This window comes from Schistocerca gregaria, chromosome 3 (genome assembly GCF_023897955.1).
Source record: "Schistocerca gregaria isolate iqSchGreg1 chromosome 3, iqSchGreg1.2, whole genome shotgun sequence".
NCBI lineage: Eukaryota > Metazoa > Arthropoda > Insecta > Orthoptera > Acrididae > Schistocerca > Schistocerca gregaria.
This window is the reverse complement of record NC_064922.1, coordinates 132,114,745-132,134,533: the sequence shown is the minus strand read 5'-3', so window position 1 is coordinate 132,134,533 and position 19,789 is coordinate 132,114,745. Positions and strand designations below refer to the sequence as shown.

General features: G+C 43.8%; 1 protein-coding gene across 1 annotated transcript in view; it reads left to right on the top strand.

The window, feature by feature from the left end:
- LOC126354453 (arylsulfatase B-like) overlaps positions 1-11,139 on the top strand; it is a 60,279-nt gene extending 49,140 nt beyond the window's left edge. The window contains exons 8-9 of the mRNA XM_050004147.1: positions 5,063-5,221; positions 9,377-11,139. Coding sequence (XP_049860104.1) covers positions 5,063-5,221; positions 9,377-9,873 — 656 coding nt within the window. The 3' untranslated portion in view covers positions 9,874-11,139. The remainder of the gene's footprint in view (positions 1-5,062; positions 5,222-9,376) is intronic.
- The last annotated feature ends 8,650 nt before the right edge of the window (positions 11,140-19,789 follow it).

The following is a 19,789-nucleotide window of genomic DNA, read 5'->3' as shown; positions in this document are numbered from 1 at the left end:
ACAGTCCTCGGAAGCACCAATGGGACCGACCGACCGCCGTGTCGTCCTCAATCGACAGGTGTAACAGGATTCGGATATCAAGAGGCAAGTGGTCAACCCGCCGCTCTCCCAGCCGTTGTTAGTTCAACGTGACAAAAGTGCAACCCTTTCGCAAACTGGTGCAGATTTAAATGCTGGGCCATCATCAAATGTCAGCATGAGAACCATTCAATGAAATATCATCGATGTGGGCTTTCACAGTCTAACGTCTACTCGTGTGCCTTAGACGACTGCACGACACAAAGCTTTACGGCCGCCTGGACCCGTCAACACCGACACTGGCCTGTTGATGACTGGAAACATGTTGCCTGGTCGGACGAGTCTCGTTTTAAATTGAATCGAGTAGATGGAGGTGTACGAGTATGAAGGCAACCTTATGAATCCATGTACCCTGCATGTCAGCAGGGGACTGTTCAAGCCGGTGAAGGCTCTTTAATAGTGTGGGCGTGTGCAGTTGGAGTGATATGGGACCCCTGGTGCATCTAGATATGATTCTGACAGGTGACACGTACGTAAGCATCCCGCCTGATCACCTGCATCCATTCATATACTTATATGGATATGGTGTCTGTTCTTTCGGACATGCCCCGACCGGGACTCGAACCTGGGACATCCGGCTTACATGGCAGACGCTTTATCCATCTGAGCCACCGAGGGCACAGAGGATAGCGCGACTGCAGGGTCTATCCCGTGTACGCCCCCAGCGAGACCCACATTCTCACCTTATATGCCCACACACTACATTCGTAGTGTCCCTATCTAACACACTCATTACTCTTGGAAGATATTCTTACCAAGTCGCGTAAGAGTTCGGGTCGTATCTGTGCCCTAGGTGGCTCAGCTGGTTAGAGCACCTGCCATGTAACCAAGAGATCCCGGGTTGGGGCACACATTTTCACCTGTCCCCGTTGATACTTATCAACCCCCGTCCGTAGCTGAAGGTATTGTTTTCTTTCTAATTTTGTATCCATTCACCTCCATTGTGCATTCCAACGAACTTGGGCAACTCCAGCAGGACAATGCGACACCCCACATGTCCATTATTGCTACAGAGTGACTCCAGGAACACTCTTCTGAGTATAAACACTTCCGCTGGCGACCAAACTCCCCAGACATGAATATTATTATACATGTCTGGTATGCCTTGCAACGTGCTGTTCAAAAGAGATCTTACGGATTTATGTACAGCCCTGCAGGATTGATGGTATCAGTTCCCTCCAGCACTACTTCAGATATTAGTCGAGACCCATTTCAGATATTAGTAGAATCCCTGCCACGTTGTGTTGTGACACCTCTGCGTGCTCGCGAGGGCTCTACACGATATTGGGCAGGTGTACCAGTTTCTTTGGCTCTTCATTGTATTTTACAACTAGAATGATCATTTGGTTTCTAGCGCATTTATGTTTCATTCTGAGACGAGGTCCTTACAGAGGAAGAGCAAATTTGGACAGGAGAAGAATGGGCAATAAAATCCGACACAGGCTTTCAGAAGGAACCATCGTAGCCTACGTCTTAAACAATTTGAGGAAAAATAATCCTGGCTTGTGAGACGGGTATGACAGCCGCTATCCTCCTGAAGAAGAGTCCAATGTGCCCTCTCATTTGTTCGAGACTCGAAAGCCGCCTTTACAGTAGCGTCCCTTACTGGACATCCTTAGCGACGTTCATCTTTTTATCTCCATCATTAGAAGATATGATAATTATTTACATTGCAGTTTGCCACCTTGCACCGAAGACAAGTGGATTTCTCCTAGACTGCATCTGTATCTGAGACTTTCGCAAAAGCGAAAGAGGTACTGCTTAACTGACGTGTTTCGCTGCTCCACTTCATGGACACTAAGGGGGATGTTACCGATTTTCAAGGACCTGGGGACATTTGCATGAAGCGCGGGTATTCCTTTTTCAAGGAAGCCGGTTTGTTGTTGGATCGCTCCTTTCTCTACGGGTCGGTAATGCGGGATAGCACTTTAAGAAAATTCTTGGAATGGGTAACATGCTAGGAAGCAGCAGTCCTCGGTGTGAAGTACTCCAACAGGAATAATGAGAGAGCCACGTGGAACTTCTCAGGCTACGCGTTAACTTCCGCAGTATCGAACATTTTCAAGACTGAGAGACGCGGTCATTGTAGCGTCGGTCATTCATTGGGTGTGATTGCAGATTAAGTGCGCCAGTAGCAAAGACAACAAATGGAAATTCAGTGCTCTGGAGGACAGAGTGGGGGACAATTTAACAAAACTGCCAAGTAGGAATACCCGCTGGTTATTCAGTGGACAACTGACAATCGGGCCGTCAGACAAATTAGTGAGAAGTCTACAGAGCAGTCAGAGATGAATCAGAAAGGAGGAGAGGAGCAGTGAATGGGCCATCTGGAGGCCTGCCAACCTATTAACGACGGAGTCTTGGATTGGATATCTAACTTCATTCTGATGTCTATCACCACGTGAAAGACTCATTTCTGTTCCTCATCGAATGGATCTTCCTCGTGGTCCGATGCTGAAATCATTATGTATGCGAATGCACCTCCCAGCCGCCAAATGCTGCGTTCACACTGCCTCTGCGAGATAGTCACCTCAGACAGTTGATACCAGGCCGAGGTACAGTAACAACGTGTAGGCCGTCAGGGCCTGAAGAAGTTAAGTCAGTCCGGCAGAAAAATGAATGGGTAAAGCTGGCCAGGGCGTCGCAGCTAGGCCGCAAAAGACGGAAGAAGAAAGTTATCAGCTGTCAGTCCACGGCCATACATTCACAATGAGGTGTGAAGAGCGCACCACACCTACATTGCATGTGCTGCACACAGCTGCATGTAAAACAGAATCCATCGAATGGTGAGATGAAATGGTACATTCCCCACCTAATTGCCCTATTACTGAGTTATTATCGTGATCAGACAAATCGGGCCTGAGATTTTAACTTCAAGCAATTTCATGGAGTGACCGAAAGTGTCTGTTGTCTATATTGGAATCTACATTTTTACTCAGCAAAATTCTGGCAACCGCATGGCGGAGGCTGTGTTATCGATGTTCACCGGCGTACTCGCACATTGGAACCAACTGCTGCTGTAGTGCGCCCTATTGGAAGCAGTAACACTATCTAGCGGCGGTCGATAGTACTATAATATTTCTTCACACGTATATCGCCACACATTTCAAACGGTGGTGCCTTGCAGGAGTTATAGAGGGAGTTCCAATCAGTACTGAGCGAAGAAAATTTTTTAAAAAGCCATTAATACACATCAACAAACGTCCTTGTAGGTGCTTCATATTTGATGTTTGTTCTGTACACCGTCAAAGTTTCGAAATGTTCTGGTAGATGACACAGCATGAGTACAGCGTCAAAATGGTGTCTATATACGACTCACGATACAAGCAGCGTGCTGTTATTGGATACTTGTCAGCAGATAAAGAAACCGTGGTGAAAACCCATAGACATTTACGTGCATTGATGACGATTCTGCAGTTGATAGGAGCACAGTTACGTGATGGATGAGGAAAGTTACAGCCTCAGGAATGGAGAAACGGAGATCCATGATTTCCCGCGCTCGGAACGTGCTGTCTCATCCACTGCTACAGACATGGTGAATCTTGCCAATGCCATTATTCGTTCCGATTGGCGCATCACAACTCGGCAATTGGCTCTGCTGTTGTCGGTCAGGCTTGGAAGTGCGCCTGCAATGATCGAGACACGTGGATATTCAAAGAGGTGCTCACGAAGGGCTCGTGAATGCTAACTGCGGGCCACAAGATTCAAAGAAAGGCCATTTCATCGGAATTGTTGGACGGGGTTGGAGAGCGACGGAGAGGTCTTTCTGCCACGGACCGTTACGGGGGACGAAAGCTGGGTGCTCCACTTTGCGCCGGAGACAGAAAGGCAATTCATGGAGTGGCATCATCCTCATTCAATACAAAAGAAGAAATTCAAGACAACACCATCTGCCGGAAAAGCCATGATGTCAGTCTTCTGGGACTGTAATGTCGACGTTCTCGTGGGTGTGATGCCAAGAGGGTCAACCATCAATTCAGAAACTATGAATAAACTCAAGAACCGTTTCCGACGTTTTGGATCGGCCAAGAATCCAGCAGAAATCTTGCTCCAACACGATAATGCACTCCCACACACAAGTCTCAGAACCCGGGAACACATCGCCAAATTTGGTTAGACATCAGTGCCTCATCCACCCTGCAATACAGATCCGGCAAGCTCTGACTTCCATCTCTTTGGGCCGCTAAAAGATTGTCTACGGGAAAAACACTTTGAAGATGACGAGAGTGCCAGTCATGCAGTGAAAACATGGCAAACGCCTAAAACACAAGATATTTTACCAGCAGGGAATGCATGCTCTTTCACACCGTTGGCGTACGGCCATAGAAGGTGGTGGGGACTACGCAGAAAAATATGACATGGACAAGACTCGTTGACGTTTATTGTCACCAAAATCTGACTCTTAACAATAAATCGGTTTTTAGGGAAAAATTGATGTATTACTTATTGTACGACGCTCGTAATGTACAAAGTTTTAATCTGTAGCAATCGTTTGAGCAAAGATCCAATGGTCGCAATCGCTATTGGATGAAGAGAGCGGCGATATCAAGACAACTTTATCACACAATGTACCACAACGACACTGCAACGTTCTCACAGTTTGATCACAGTTGCAATTACACATAGATGATTAGCGGCTGCGATCGTTGTCTGCCGTCTTCATATCTAGAAAAAAAAGTAGACTAAAACTGACAAATATACAGAAAGAATCAAGCTATTTGATTAATTGTATTAGAATAGCTTGGTTACAGAGTGCAGCATAAAATTCATCATCGTGTTTAGCTACCGCAGCATTACTTAGAGACGCATATAGCAATAATGTTGACGCGTTACGCGACAGCGAAGGTGAATAAATCTGTTGTTAGCCGATAATAATCGAAACCGATAATCTACAACAGTTGCTGCCATTCTGCAGATTCAGCAATGCCTGTCCTTTTCTTGTGCTTACTTACAACATATAGGGAAGATATACTTCACTTTTTAGGAGGCAATGCATCTTCCCTTCCGGAGGACCTGGACGGCGTGAATGCGTGGCCTCAGCTGGTGACTGGCTTCGGATCTCCGCGGTCAGAACTGCTGATCAACGTCGACGAAGTGGTTGGCAACGCCGCCATACGACTGGATGATTGGAAGCTCGTCAGAGGTGAGTAGAGGTTTCCCATCACATGCACTTGCTCGTAACCTTGACTGTTCAGCACGGTGCGTCCCTTCCCAAAATCCTGCACACCACCTGTCTAGTCGCATACAGGATCTTGCGAGTCAGTAAGCTACACTCATCAGGAGAGTTTTATGGATGTGAAGTAGTGTTTCTGGATCATCAACAGTTCTAACAACTTTACAAATATAATTAGGTAATAAAAGCCATTGGATACCTCCTAATATTAGTACGACTCCTTTTGCACGGCGTAGTGCAGAAGTTCGACTTGGTACGAACTCAACAAGTTGTTGGAAATCCCTTTAATAACAATGTGCCATGCTGCCTCTGAACCCGTCCGTAATTGCGGAGGTGTTGCCGATGGATGGTTTTGTGCACGAAGTAGCCTCTCGATTGTCTCCCATAAAGGTTGTATGCGACTGATTTCGGCGCAGTGTCATCCACAAAAATTCCATCGTTATTTGGGACCACGAAGTACGTCAACACCTAAAAATGGTCTCCAAGTAGCCTAATATAACCATTAGCAGTCAATGATCGATTCAGCAGGATCAGAGGATCCAGGACATTCAATGTAAACACAGCCCACACAGTTATGGAGACACCACCAGCTTGCACAGTGCCTTGTTGAAAATTTGTGTCCAATGGCTCTTTGGGGTCGTCGCCGCAATGGAAATCCATCAATATCTCTTACCAACTGAAACCGGAAGTCATCTGACTACGTCACGGTTTTCCAGTCGTCTAGGGTACTACTGACATAGTCACGGGCAAAGGGGAGGCGCTGGAAGCGATGTGCTGTTAGCAAAGGCACAAACGTCGGTCGTCTACTGCCTTAGCCCATTAACGGCACGTTTCGCCGCACTGTCGTAACGGACACGTCCGTCGTATGTCCCACATAGACTTCTGCGGTTTTTCACTCAGTTTTTTTTCTGTGTTGGCAATGACAAATCTACGCGAACACTGTTGCTCTCGGTCGTTAAGTGAAGGCGGTCTGCGATTGCGTAGTCCTTGGTGAAACGTTATGCCTGAAATTTGGCATTCTCGGCACACTCTTGACACTGTGGAATGTGAGATTTCTGCAGCTCCAACGACCACTCCGTGCTCAGTAGCTGTTAATTTCCTTGATCAGGCCCTAATCACGTCGAAAACGTTTTACACAAATCACCTAAATACAAATGACTTCCCCGCCAATGTACTCCCATTTTACACCTCGTGTACGATATACTACCGCCATTTGTATATGTAACTATCACTGTCTGATGACTGTTTGTCACTTTAGTGTCGTGTAGCAGAACATATCAGTAAATATTTTCTCCCAGATTTCTCTAATGTGTTTTTAGCTGAAACCTACACTGACCATGTTTTACCATCTGCTTAATGGCGTGTTGGCTTTCGAACGCGACCTAGCAGCGACTCTATATGACTTGAGTAGATAAATTTGTACTAAAGTAGATATGTAGGTAGATTAGTTTATGTGAAGTACGTGGCAACAGATACCTGTGCACAAGTCACGCAATCCCACACATTTTTGGCTGGTGGTCTGTGGGGACAGAGGTGGCATCAGACAGCGTCTCAGATGTGCCATCGGTTTCCAGTCAGGCTGTTTTGGAGGCCAAAACATCAACCTCAGTTATCTACCCTTGACAACTCTGGCGGTGAGGCACATACATTTGCCGGCCGGTGTTTCGGAGCGGGTCTACGCGTGTCAGTCTGAACCCGCGCGACCGCTACGGACGCAGGTTCGAATCCTGAATCGGACATGGATGTGTGTGATGTCCTTAGGTTAGTTAGGTTTAAGTAGTTCTAGGGGACTGATGACCTCAGATGTTAAGTCCCACAGTGTTCAGAGCCATTTGAACGATATACATTTACACATCTGGAAGGTGACATCGTCGTTGGCGAACACGTCGAGCACAGAGGGTCTGAAACGATGTTCATGTAGTACACACCTGTTACGGTGCCATAGGTTAGTGCAATAAGTCTCATGGAAGCCCAGGTGAAAGTCCCCCATTTTGTAATAGAGCTACCTCTGGCCTTCGTCCATTATAACTTGGATGCTCTGAACAGCACCTAGCACCTAGATGACAGCATGCTCAGAAGTGACAATCAACCAAAGGTGAGAATAAAGGGCAATCATTCTATCCACGATATGGCCGCAAAAGAAGGAATATGCAACTTTGACAAAGGGCAGATTGTTAAGGCCTAGCGTCTGGGAACGTGCACTCGTATTTAGAGAAATTGGTCAGCTGTTCGGGCACTTCTGATGGGAGTATCTAAGGAAAATGTTTGACCGTTGGTTAAACAATGAGCAGGTGACAATGTTCGCGTCTCATCGCACAACGTAGTAGATTGTGACCTTTTCCGCTCCATAAAGGACAAACGGCGATCCTTGTACAGGTCTGATGACTGAGTACAACGCTAGTTTCGTAGGACTTGGATTGTTGACAATCAGGCTCCGCAGCAGGTGACCCTAGCGTAATGACCCAACGGCATTGTTAACGGTGCTTTCAGCCCCCAGGGGATCATCGAGAACAAATCGTGGAGCAGTGTAAACGTGTCGACTGATTAGGTGATCCCCATCTTTTATGAAATCAAGTCCATGGTTGTGACGACTGAGCAGTGATTCAAGCGAACAGCCGCCTGATAAATGCACTGTACTCGAATGCGTTTCTATGGGGGCAGTATAATTGTTTGGGGGACCTTTACGAGGTTCTCTAGGTGGCCTGTGGTAGCAATCGAAGGCAACGTGAGTTCTGCGGAGAACGAGAAACCTATTTCGGACAATCTGCCAACCATCTTGTTTGACGCCTTCCGCGACGGTTACGTCATCTTCGAGCTAGAAAAATTCCATGTCCGGCCGGTGTGGCCGAGCGCTTCTAGGCGCTTCAGTCTGGAACCGCGCGACCACTACAGTCGCAGTTTCGAATCCTGCCTCTGACTTGGATGTGTGTGATGTCCTTAGGTTAGTTAGGTTTTAGTACCAGGTGATCAAAAAGTCAGTATAGATTTTAAAACTTAGTAAACCACAGAATAATGTAGATAGAGAGGTAAAGATTGACACACATCCTTGGAATGACATATGACATGGGGTTCATTAGAACCAAAAAAGATATTGCTAGAGACGTGAAAGATCTATTGCGCGCGTCGTTTGGTGATGATCGTGTGCTCAGCCGCCACATTCGTCATGCTTGGCCTCCCAGGTCCCCAGACCTCAATCCATGCATTTCCTGGGTTTGGGGTTACCTGAAGTCGCAAGTGCGCAAGTGTATCGTGATCGAGCGACATCTCTAGGGATGCTGAAAGACAACATCCGACGCCAATGCCTCACCATAGCTCCGGACATGGTTTACAGTGCTGTACACAACATTATTCCTCGACTTTAGCTATTGTTGAGGAATGATGGCGGACATGTTGACTATTTCCTGTGAAGAACATCATTTTTCCTTTGTCTTACTTCTTTATACTAATTATTGCTATTCTGATCAGATGAAGCGCCATCTGTCGGACATTTTTTTGAACGTTTGTATTTTCTTGGTTCTAATAAAAGATCCATGTCATTCTGAGCGTGTGTGTCAATTTGTACCTCTCTATCTACATTATTCCGTGATTTATTCAGTTTTCAAATTTATACTGACTTTTTGATCACCCGGTAGTTTTAAGTTCTAGGGGACTGGTACCTCAGATGTTAAGTCCCATAGTGCTCAGAGCCATTTGAACCTTTTTTTTTAATTCCGTGACACAAGGCCAGAAACGTAGTACAGTGGTTTTAGGAGCGTTATGGTGAAACACTTGTTAATGGCTTCGCCGCCAAATTCGCCTGATCGGAACGTCATGTAATATATCTGGCCAGATGTGCACTCAGTTATTAGCAGTTCTTAAGGTCTGGGAATTTCGTGCCATGTGCGTAGAGAGCTGGTGTCACATATCTCTGGAAACCTACCAACGACTTCTCGAGATTAAGCTATTCATCTCTCCTGTATTGCGCCCCAAAAGCTGATCAGTACTTTATTATATAGCTAGGCATAATGTTTCGGCTCATCAGCGTATTAGTAATTGTCCCTGTTTCACTGATATTCTTATTCCTTAAACTGCTGCTCTCGATATTCACTTTTTTATGACTGGGTACTGTAACACTACGCGCCACAGGTCGGCAGAACAGCGCTTCGGACACGGGCTACCAGGGGTCGACTGGTCGTGAGGACTCCGGATACACCCCGGTCTACACTCCAGAGCAGGTGCTGTCCAGCGCCACGGGCCGGGCCATCTCCAGCGCGCTGGGCAACTCCACTCCAGCCGAGGTGATGCTGAGGCTCCGCGCAGAGGCCACCGTCTCCTGCCCTGACCGCCCTCAGCAGCCGCGGTGCGCTGTCGTCAACGGCAGCGACGTCTGCGTCTTCAACGTCAGCCGCGACCCGTGCGAGGCGGGCGACGGCGCGGCCTCGGAGGCGGTGCTGTCCATGCTGCTGGAGCGCCTGGAGGCGCTGTCGCAGCCGATGCTGCCCCAGCAGGACTCGACCACGTACCCCGGCCTGGCCGACCCCCGGCGCTGGAACAACACCTGGGTGCCCTGGACAGACTGCATCGCCGACGCGACGGACGAGGCCTGCAACGCTGTCGCAAACACCACGATGAGCGTAGTGTGACTGCGGAACCAACACGACGGCTGACGGCCTCTCAGCCTATCCGCAACTCCCCGCAGCCATTGATATTTAGTCTTCTTACGGATGCCTTGCCCTTACATAAAGTGGGATAGTGATAATATGCGTATTTCCTGCAAACTTTAAAGAGCGTAACTCAGTGCCGATACGGTTATAATCGTTGGACTCCGAAACCAAGGTTTTTGCCACTTCTCTGCCTCCACATTTAAAACCTGATCTTAATTTCTCTAAGCTACCCTGGCCTCTCCCCCCACCATGCTCGGTCCCTCTCTCTCTTTCTTCCCTCCTCTGAGTAAGCTCCGCTATCCTAAATTACTACAATGTTGTAAACGAAAATCACAAAATTGAGGATGTTCTACGGTACTGATGCGTTTTGTTAACCAGTTTCACACTTAGAAGGAGGTCATCAGCCTGTCGCTGTCAAAAAAGAATGCAATACTGGTGAACAACCTGACAAACGTGTTACACATGGACGCTGAGGAGTAAACACAGAGTAAATGTCATCTTCGACCTCGCAGTGGCAGCGTAACTGAAAATGTTAACGGTGAACGGTAAATAAGTGGAACTAACTACAAAAACATTGAAACTAAACATAAATAAGGAATTATTATGCCTATGTGTCTGTGTGTATGTGCGTGTGTGTGTGTGTGTGTGTGTGTGTGTGTTCCGGGGTGGGATATTGCTCTCGTATGTAAGGATAAGCTGGATTAGCAGAGCAGTCTTGGGCGCTGCAGTCATGGACTGTGCGGTGGTCCCGGCGGAGGTTCGAGTCCTCCCTCGGGCATGGGTGTGTGTGTTTGTCCTTAGGATAATTTAGACTAAGTAGTGTGTAAGCTTACGGACTGATGACCTCAGCAGTTAAGCCTCATAAGATTTCACACGTATGTGAACATTTTTTTAAAGAAAAGAGAACGTGGAAAAAGAATTATATTTCACGGAAGAGGAGATCTACGTGTGGTATAACAGCCAGACAGTATTTCTTTTTCGGTGTTTACTCGAGATATCTCTGGTTTGTTTCATTTATATATTTTCTCTTTAACATTACCGTTTTCAATTATGTTACCACTGCCCTGTCAATGATATTTACTGTACTCTCTGGTCGCATCTCACTCTCCATTTGTAATATATCTTAAGTGCTATTCACAAAGCGATATTGTAACCTATTTGACGACGACTGTCAATTAAATTATGACGATGGCCTTGTGAGCGAAAAACCGGTTAGCCAAATAAATTGGAACTATAGAACACCCACAGTTTTGGCTTTTCATTTGTAATTATGAATTCGTTCTACCAAGACCCGTTGGAAGATTCAGTTAACACCAATTTACTAAACAACGAACTGTGTGCTAAGAAATGATATCCAGCTCCACTCAAGATATATCTGAGAGATAAGCATTTGGTTTCCTTTAAATACTTGTGACATTTCATTGCCCATACCGAAAAATAAATTATGTATGCCTGTATGACTGGACGAAAATACATCACTAACGTTTACAATCCCAATTTTGTTATATTCTTTCAGTACAAATGTCATATTACACACATTTTCAATGGTATCGATATTACATTTGTGATTGTCTGCGAGACCTTTCTGTGCCATAATTTTATCTATATACTGTATCAGGACCTCAGTACCAGGTGAACTGCAGGTGACCCAATCAGAATAACTTTTGATTAAGCAATGTACGAGGGACATTCAGAAAGTAAGGTCCTTACGGACGCGAAATGGAAACCACAATGAAACTGTTATGAAGCTTTGCACAGATGTGTTGAGCTGTGTCTTTAGTGTGCCCGTAGATTGCGTCACATCGCTCTTTTCCGATCTGAGAGCACAGTGAACACGTAGAGATGCTTAGAACAATAGTGTACCCTGCGAAGTCTGGGGGCCTGGTGAAAGATTTCGCCTGATGCCAATGCAGCCCACATAACACAACCGCCATTCGTTTCATGAGCATTGTCATCCTCACTCTGAACGGGCTATGAAGATGCTCCCGTGGTGTTTTCGAAGGGAAATGTTTGATCACCCATAATAGGGTCCATGACTGGCTCCCCTTGACAGTCATCTCAGGCTACACGAACCACTGGTTATGAAAACACAGACAACAAGCTGCAGACTGGCTTAGAGAATTGACGGGAAGTATAGGCGGGTGCCTTCTATAACGAGGGTACTGCAAAGGTACAACGGTACGACGAATGTCTAAGTCAGAGCGGAAATTGTGCAGAGAAGTACGTGAAAGGTGTGGCTGACTGTTTCAAATTAAACATTTTTGATTTTCATAGTTGTCTCCATTTCACTACCGATTGGGCCTTATTTTCTGAATAGTCCTTTTATGCTTCCTACCCCGTTAGTATTTACTTATTTGTGTTGTTCAGTGTGGAAAATGTGCCACAGTGAGCGTACAGTTCTCTTGCTTCGAAGCTTTCGGCGAGTCTCAGTAATTGTTGGGGTTGTTATCGATCGACAGTCTCGATCCAGCATTGACTACGGTTTCCTTGAGCTTGTTGGTTTGATTATGTGATACAGTAAGACGAGCGATAATTGAAAACGCTTCTTCGTATCTGTAGGAATGGTTTACGTAGTAGAACACATCTTCACTTCAGTGTGTTTGCTGCACTTCGCAGACACTTTCCAGAACATGTTTAAAGCTGCAATGTGTGATGTAATATCACCGGATATTAAGGATACTGTGTTAGCCACTCTTTGCAGTACACCTCCATCCAGAACGAGTTCTGTGGCATGAGCTTTGGGATGCAGGTCACTTGACCCTCTGGAGGCATTTCGAGCAGTACATCATTGAGAGTGTACATACATTGACCACCTCATATTTCATCAACGTTCTTTCTCGATCCAAATGCTTGATGTTGGTAGATTATCTTAAAAGTCGGGATATTCCTATGTGGTGCTATAAAACCTAACACAGCCTGGCGTTACGTCTTCGTAAAACAGATTATCTGCTAAAATTTAGGTCGGTAAAGATCCTCAAGGAGTTCCTGCTTACCACACACTACTCAACTGCTGTACACAGAACGCAGTACCTCCTAGCGTATGCAATCACGCTGCATATCACGCTGCATGATAGAGCCCCCTGAATAATGCATTGTTGATGAACCAGCACAGCTAACTGCCCACATTCAGCAAACCCTTCTCTATAGTCTGTCCGGTAGTGTTTGGTTCGGGAATAAGCCAGTTGGAACCCTGGTGGTGGATGAAGTTTTCACTGTTAGTATTTGGACTGCAGTTGCAGGAGAGATGGTCGCGTTTACTTTCTGATCACCAGCCTTTGTTCCAATGTTCTCCATTAAATTGCAAATCTCACAGCAGTGGCTCATCAAGTAAAGGCATGTAAAAGGATTGTTGTTGATCCATGCGTCAGTTGGCACCAGTTATCACTCTGTACATCCTCTCACCATCACCACCACCAGCACCAACACCAACACCATCATACTACACAAACATAACACCATATACTCATCCATCACACTCACCAGACACTGCAAATACACATTAGACACTACTCTAATACATCTGTAAGGAAAGAGGACAACGTGCCTGGAGGATGGACATTCCTCCTGGTGGCTGAACGCACCACCAGGAATATCCCAATTCTATGGTATATACCAATTCTATGCTATAAATCGAACGGCAGATGAGTGGTTTAAGTCATATCTACAGAACAGGAAGCAAAAAGTCTCTTTATATGCTTCAAGTGATTCAAAGGAGTTTACAACTTCATCTAACTTGGGTGAAATTACATAAGGTGTTCCACAAGGTTCGATCATGGGTCCCCTCCTCTTCTTGATATATGTGAATGACCTCCCTTCTTATGTGAAACAAGGTGCTGACCTCACACTGTTTTCTGATGATACAAGCATACTAATTAAACCAGTTAAAGAAAGTCTGATAGAAAATGATACAAATAAGGTCTTTGGAAAAGTTATTAATTGGTTTTCTGTGAATGGGCTTGCTCTGAACATATAAAAAACTCAGTACATCCAATTTTCTGCTGCAAAAACTATAATTCTTTCAACATACAGAACACATCAAAAGATATCAGTAGCCTGGGTAGAGCATACTAAGTTTTTGGGTGTACATACAGATGAAAATCTCAATTAGACAATTCATATTTTGGATCTCTTAAAGTGACTAGGTTTGGCAACTTTTACAATCTGAATAAGTGCCAATTTTGGGGATGCAGAAATTGGTAAGCTAACATACTTTGCATACTTTTACTCTCTTATATTATACTGAATAATATTCCGGGCCAACTCAACACTTAGGCAAAAGGTATTCACAGCTCGAAAGAAAGTAGTTAGAATAATGTGTGGTGTTCAAAGTCTCACATCTTGTAGGCATCTGTTTAAAAGGTTGGGAACGCTTACAACTGCTTCGCAGTACATTAACTCAGTAATGAAATTTTTTCTCAACTGGCCGGCCGGTGTGACCATGCGGTTCTAGGCGCTTCAGTGTGGAACCGCGTGACCGTTACGGTCGCAGGCTCGAATCATGCCTCAGGCATGGATGTGTGTGATGTCCTTAGGCTAGTTAGGTTTTATTAGTTCTAAGTTCTAGGTGACTGGTGACCTCAGAAGCTACGTCGCATAGTACTCAAAGCCATTTGAACCATTTTTTTCTCAACTATGTGGAGCAGTTTAAAATCAACAGCGACATTCATGATTATAATACCCGAAAAAAGAAAGGCCTACACTATCCCTTACTTAACCTATCAATGGCACAGAAAGGGGTAAAATATGCTGCTATAAAACTTTTGGATAAATTACCAGATGAAATAAAATGTTTGACAGACAGCAACAATAGTTTCAAAAACAAACTGAAATCATAACTCCTTGACAACTCCTTCTATACCATAGATGAATTCTGGAATATAAGTAAATAAATATGGAAATATAATATATGAATTTTGTGCCATTTAAGGGAATGGGATAGATAATAGAAATATTTAGGTATAAGACTATAATGCAAAAAAAAACTTGTTTCCTGTGCGCATTTCTTGTGCATTTGACACGTTCCACATCATAACGGTTTTTCTGTGCTGCTGATAAATGGAGCACATAACTAACTAACTCCCAGCCAACAACGTTCATTTTACGGAATTTCCCTAAATCACTACAGGCAATGCCGGGATGGTCCCTTTGAACATGGCATGGTCGACTTTTTTTCCCCATTGTTTCGTAATTCGAGCTTGTGTTCCGTCTTTAATGACAGCGCTGACGATTGTATGTTAAATTTTGAACTTCTTCTCTCCCTTCGAATGTTAAGGAACATTCGCTAGATCAGTCAGGTTCTGTGGTCGCAACGTGAAGTTCTTGGGTTTGGTGTTTTCGTCTGCTGTCAAGAGCTGATCCTGAAAACTTCAGTTGTCACCATGCCAGAGAAAGAATTACGTTTTCCCTTATGTTCCTAAGCAGCATAAGGATATTAAGTTATTACACAAATGCCCTAATCTCATCCCATAGGAAACAGAACTGTTAGGTATAAGCGATGCAATTAATAAAATGCACAACTGGATCCGTAACCAATTGCAGCCTCGAACTCGCGAGAAAATGCTTCAATACACTTGGATTATGGCGAAATTGTCATCAGAGGCGAGATATTTTGCAGCGTTGACGAGGTTGCTTTGCCTAATGATATTCACACTAAAAAAGTGACTGTGGCATATGTGCCCTCACATGTTGCTCGCGGTGCTCCTAATTTTTGTATTTGTAATATATGTATACATGTTTCTGGGTGTAAGTAGGCTGTTTAGGTTTTTATGTTGGTAACAACACGTAGCGCTCTGTATGAAAGTCACTGGTTGGACTCATTGTTGGAATATTCGCTATTGTAGTGTTGGGCAGTTGGATGTGAACAGCGCACAGCGTTGGGCAATCGGAGGTGAGCCACCAGCAGTGGTGGATTGGGAGAGAGAGATGCCAGACTTTTGAGTGGTTACTATAAGCGGATGATCTGGCCGTGTGTCTGCCAGCAAAAGGAAATTTGGGAAGGTGGATATCATACATTATTAAGGTAAATACATTGTTTGTTCACTGTCAAAAGTTTTAATTCGATAACTATTCCTATCACTAGTTAGCGCCTTCAGTAGTTAGCATCTTTCATTTACCTGGCAGTGTTGGCGCTCGCTGTATTGCAGTAGTCCGAGTTACGAAGATTTTTGTGAGGTAAGTGATACATGAAAGGTGTAGGTTATTGTCAGTCAGGGCCATTCATCTGTAGGGATTATTGAAAGTCAGACTACGTTGCGTTAAAGAAAATGTTGTGTGCCAGTTTAGTGATGATCAGTATAAGTAAAGAGAGAACTGTCTCAGTACGTTCAGTTTTGCTCAGCTGTCTTTGTACAAAATAACGTAGAAGCTTACCAGCACAGAAATTACAATTTTCCAAAGGGGACGTTTCATGGAGAATAGAATGATTCTCCTGAAGTATAAAAGTAAAAAATCAAAGCAGACGATAAAACCCCGTGGCCTGTGCCTGAGCCCTGTGCCCAGTGCCAGCATTTTAATTATATATTTGTGATGACAAAATCTGTTTTAATAACATTTGTGTAGCACCTCAATTTCTTTTGTCCTAGTATCTCACCTAAAAATCATAACACAGGCTTTAATAAAAAGTTTAATTGTAGCATTACTGAGGATGATGAACCGCGGAATGTAAATCAGGTCCCAAGCTTTACTTTAAGATTGCATTTATTGCAACAAAACCAGTTAAAACACCAACAATTACGTGTTGCAATTGATTTGGTAGGTCACAGCTATAGTGACAAAACTTTACAAAAACAGATAAAGGGTTGCAAATTTAGAAATTGTAAATTCCACGAAAATTAGGGAATAAATAGTTATACTGGAGAACATCTTGGTTTAGGTTTGATTAGTATACATTATAGCACTGAAACACTTTTCGACGAGATAAATCGTAGAATACGGAGAACTAAGCAAATTCACGTGTTACAGGAAACCGGATCAGTTAGTTTAATTTGAGAGTGATATTTCAGTGGGCTTACTTAAACACTAAGTAAGACAGGATAAATCTAGCACCCATTAAAAGGGAATAGACATTAAAGCATGGAAATAGGACAATAAATTTAAATATATCATAAATATATATTTAATGGCTTCAAACACAACTCTGTGTCTCTGAACAATATAAGGGAGGTTACAAATTATTCTTAAAGCCGTCACTTTGGAATCAAATTGGCCGTGTAAAATCAACTTAATAAACTCGACCACAATAAGTTACTCTCTAGAGCCATAAGATCAAAGGAATTCTAATCGACCATCGCTGGCCTAAAGCTGGCTTGAGGAATTAAACCCCTTCCTAAGGCTGAGAGAGGGAAAGAAAGGGTAAGATTGACCTCGACAAGGTGCTAAACTCATTAATTGAAGCGATTGGCTCAAGAACAAACAAGTCACGATAGAAATGGTAACAGGCACCAGGATCCAGGCGACTGTAATGGCATATAGGAAGAGCCCCGCCAGTAAATCTTTGCAGATTACGGGCATTCACACATCTAGAATAAGCTTAGAAAATAGAGGACCTCATAGTCACGCAAGAAATTAGAGGACTGGAATGAACTGAATAAAATTACTATTAATTAACCTAAGTAATAAATGAAATATAAGCCATATGTCTGTTACGAGTGCCGAGGCACTTAAAAGACCAGGATTACATAACGTGGACTTGACCAGAACCCAAAAAAGAGAACATCGCACACCAAAATTCCATTTCACGGGCGGAACAAGTTTTACATAATTTAAAGTATAAAACAGTTATTTAACTTATTAACTAAAATCACATAGAAAACTGAATAAACAAGTTACACAAATTCAAATTTAAGTCACACTTATCTTGGTTGCTGGAAGTGCTTCGTTAGTGGTATGGGACGTCCTCATTGTAGATTCAAACAAACGCAGGACTCAACCACAAGACAACAAAAATTCATTTCTGATACATTGGACTGAACATTAGCACTGAAATAAACCCAACAGCACGCAGCGGAAGAAACGAAAAGAATACTGAAGCGTCTGATTGGAATAGTCAACAGTAGTTGGCAGTGTGGTCGGGTTACTGAATCACCGTTCTAGCGGAATGTGAATGTCAACCACCGCTAAACAAAGGTGTACGATAGGTCTTACTTTGATTGATGCACACTCTGACGCGTAGCTACTGCTACCGGTACACAGACTTGCTTCCACACCGGCAACGTAGACGAAACAGAACTGGCAAAATTTCCATAACGTCTTGAATGAGACACCATTATTACGTCCCAACGCCAGTAACCTTATCGAGGCCGCGTCCACATGCGGCATGCGAGCGCCGACAACGGTCGCACTACTCGCAACCCCTCCCCACTGCCATCCTTCCCGTCACCCCATGCTGTGCGTACAACGAGGAAACGCTCCACGCAGAGCACACAGCGCCCGCCTTGGAATAGCTAGTAAACAAAAGATGCCGCGTGGCGGGAATTGAAATTAACGCTGCAAGTGACATTAAGAGGGAGAGGAATCGAACTGTGAGGAACACACAGTTCAGTTTGAAACGTTTATTTCTTCTATAAAAAAGAAGAAATTTCCATTCGATTTGATCATGGAGCACAAAAATTCTAAACTCTGATCTCAGACACTCACTTTGCTTAATGCTGCGTGCGCGAACTGATGAAGTAACATCATAACTTTGACTGTCATTTTATAGGAAATCATTGAGTGTTGTCACCTACGACAAAATAGGTATCCATTTATTTTGTAACTGTTCATATTTTTGATTGTTCTTTGTTGCGTGTGTTGTTGTAAATAAAACTAGACTAATTTCCTATTCATGTCTGTGTGGAATGAGAAACTGAGCAATGCAAGTAATGTGTTTGCGTAAAAGTTATTTGATAAGAAGAGTCGTCAAATCCAACTGAAATTAAATAAATATTAACAATAATAATTAGAAAACTTAATACTAGATACTATACAAACGATTCTTTGAAAAACTGTATTGTGAACAGAGCTATAATGGATGACATCGCAGCACCTGCCTTGCAGTTCCAACATACGAAACTATTAGAGTAAAAATTTTACATATAATTACAAACCCTACTTTGAAAAAATGAATCTCTAAACTGCTTTTCTGAAAATGCCCTATAAGTTTATTCATCCAAGTTCATCATCATCACCACCATTATCGTCGTCATCGTTTTCCAACTCCACTTTCCCAGCGTTCGCCATCTCCTTGTGGCTTCATAAATTTTCTGTACCAGGACAACTCATTTGTGTCCTTTCTCCTATGCATCTGATCTTACGGTCTCTATACAGCGTTTTTTGGTCTTCCCCATGGTCTTCTCCTTACGAGGTTCAGGCTGAAATGTCTTTTGGCAGGTCTTTCACTTACCACTGAAGCCTGCGTTTCTTTATGACACTGGTAACAGGAACCTGAATCTCAGATACTTCTTTATCCACATCGTTGTTTCTAGTTGTTTGGTTGATAGTTCTAATGAATCTTATTTCTGTTGCCTGAATTCTGCTGAGGTCTTTGTTTCTAAACGATATGATAGGATTAGTACGAAACAGGTGTGGTAAATCTTCGCTTTTGCTTTTGATGGCATTTTATCGTCGCAGAGAAGTTTTCTGATTTGATTGTAAAACCTATGAGGTGATCCTCATGAGTGCTAAAAGGAATCCGTTAAATATCGCTTACACGATAAATCTGTCAAATACACTCCTGGAAATTGAAATAAGAACACCGTGAACTCATTGTCCCAGCAAGGGGAAACTTTATTGACACATTCCTGGGGTCAGATACATCACATGATCACACTGACAGAACCACAGGCACATAGACACAGGCAACAGAGCATGCACAATGTCGGCACTAATACAGTGTATATCCACCTTTCGCAGCAATACA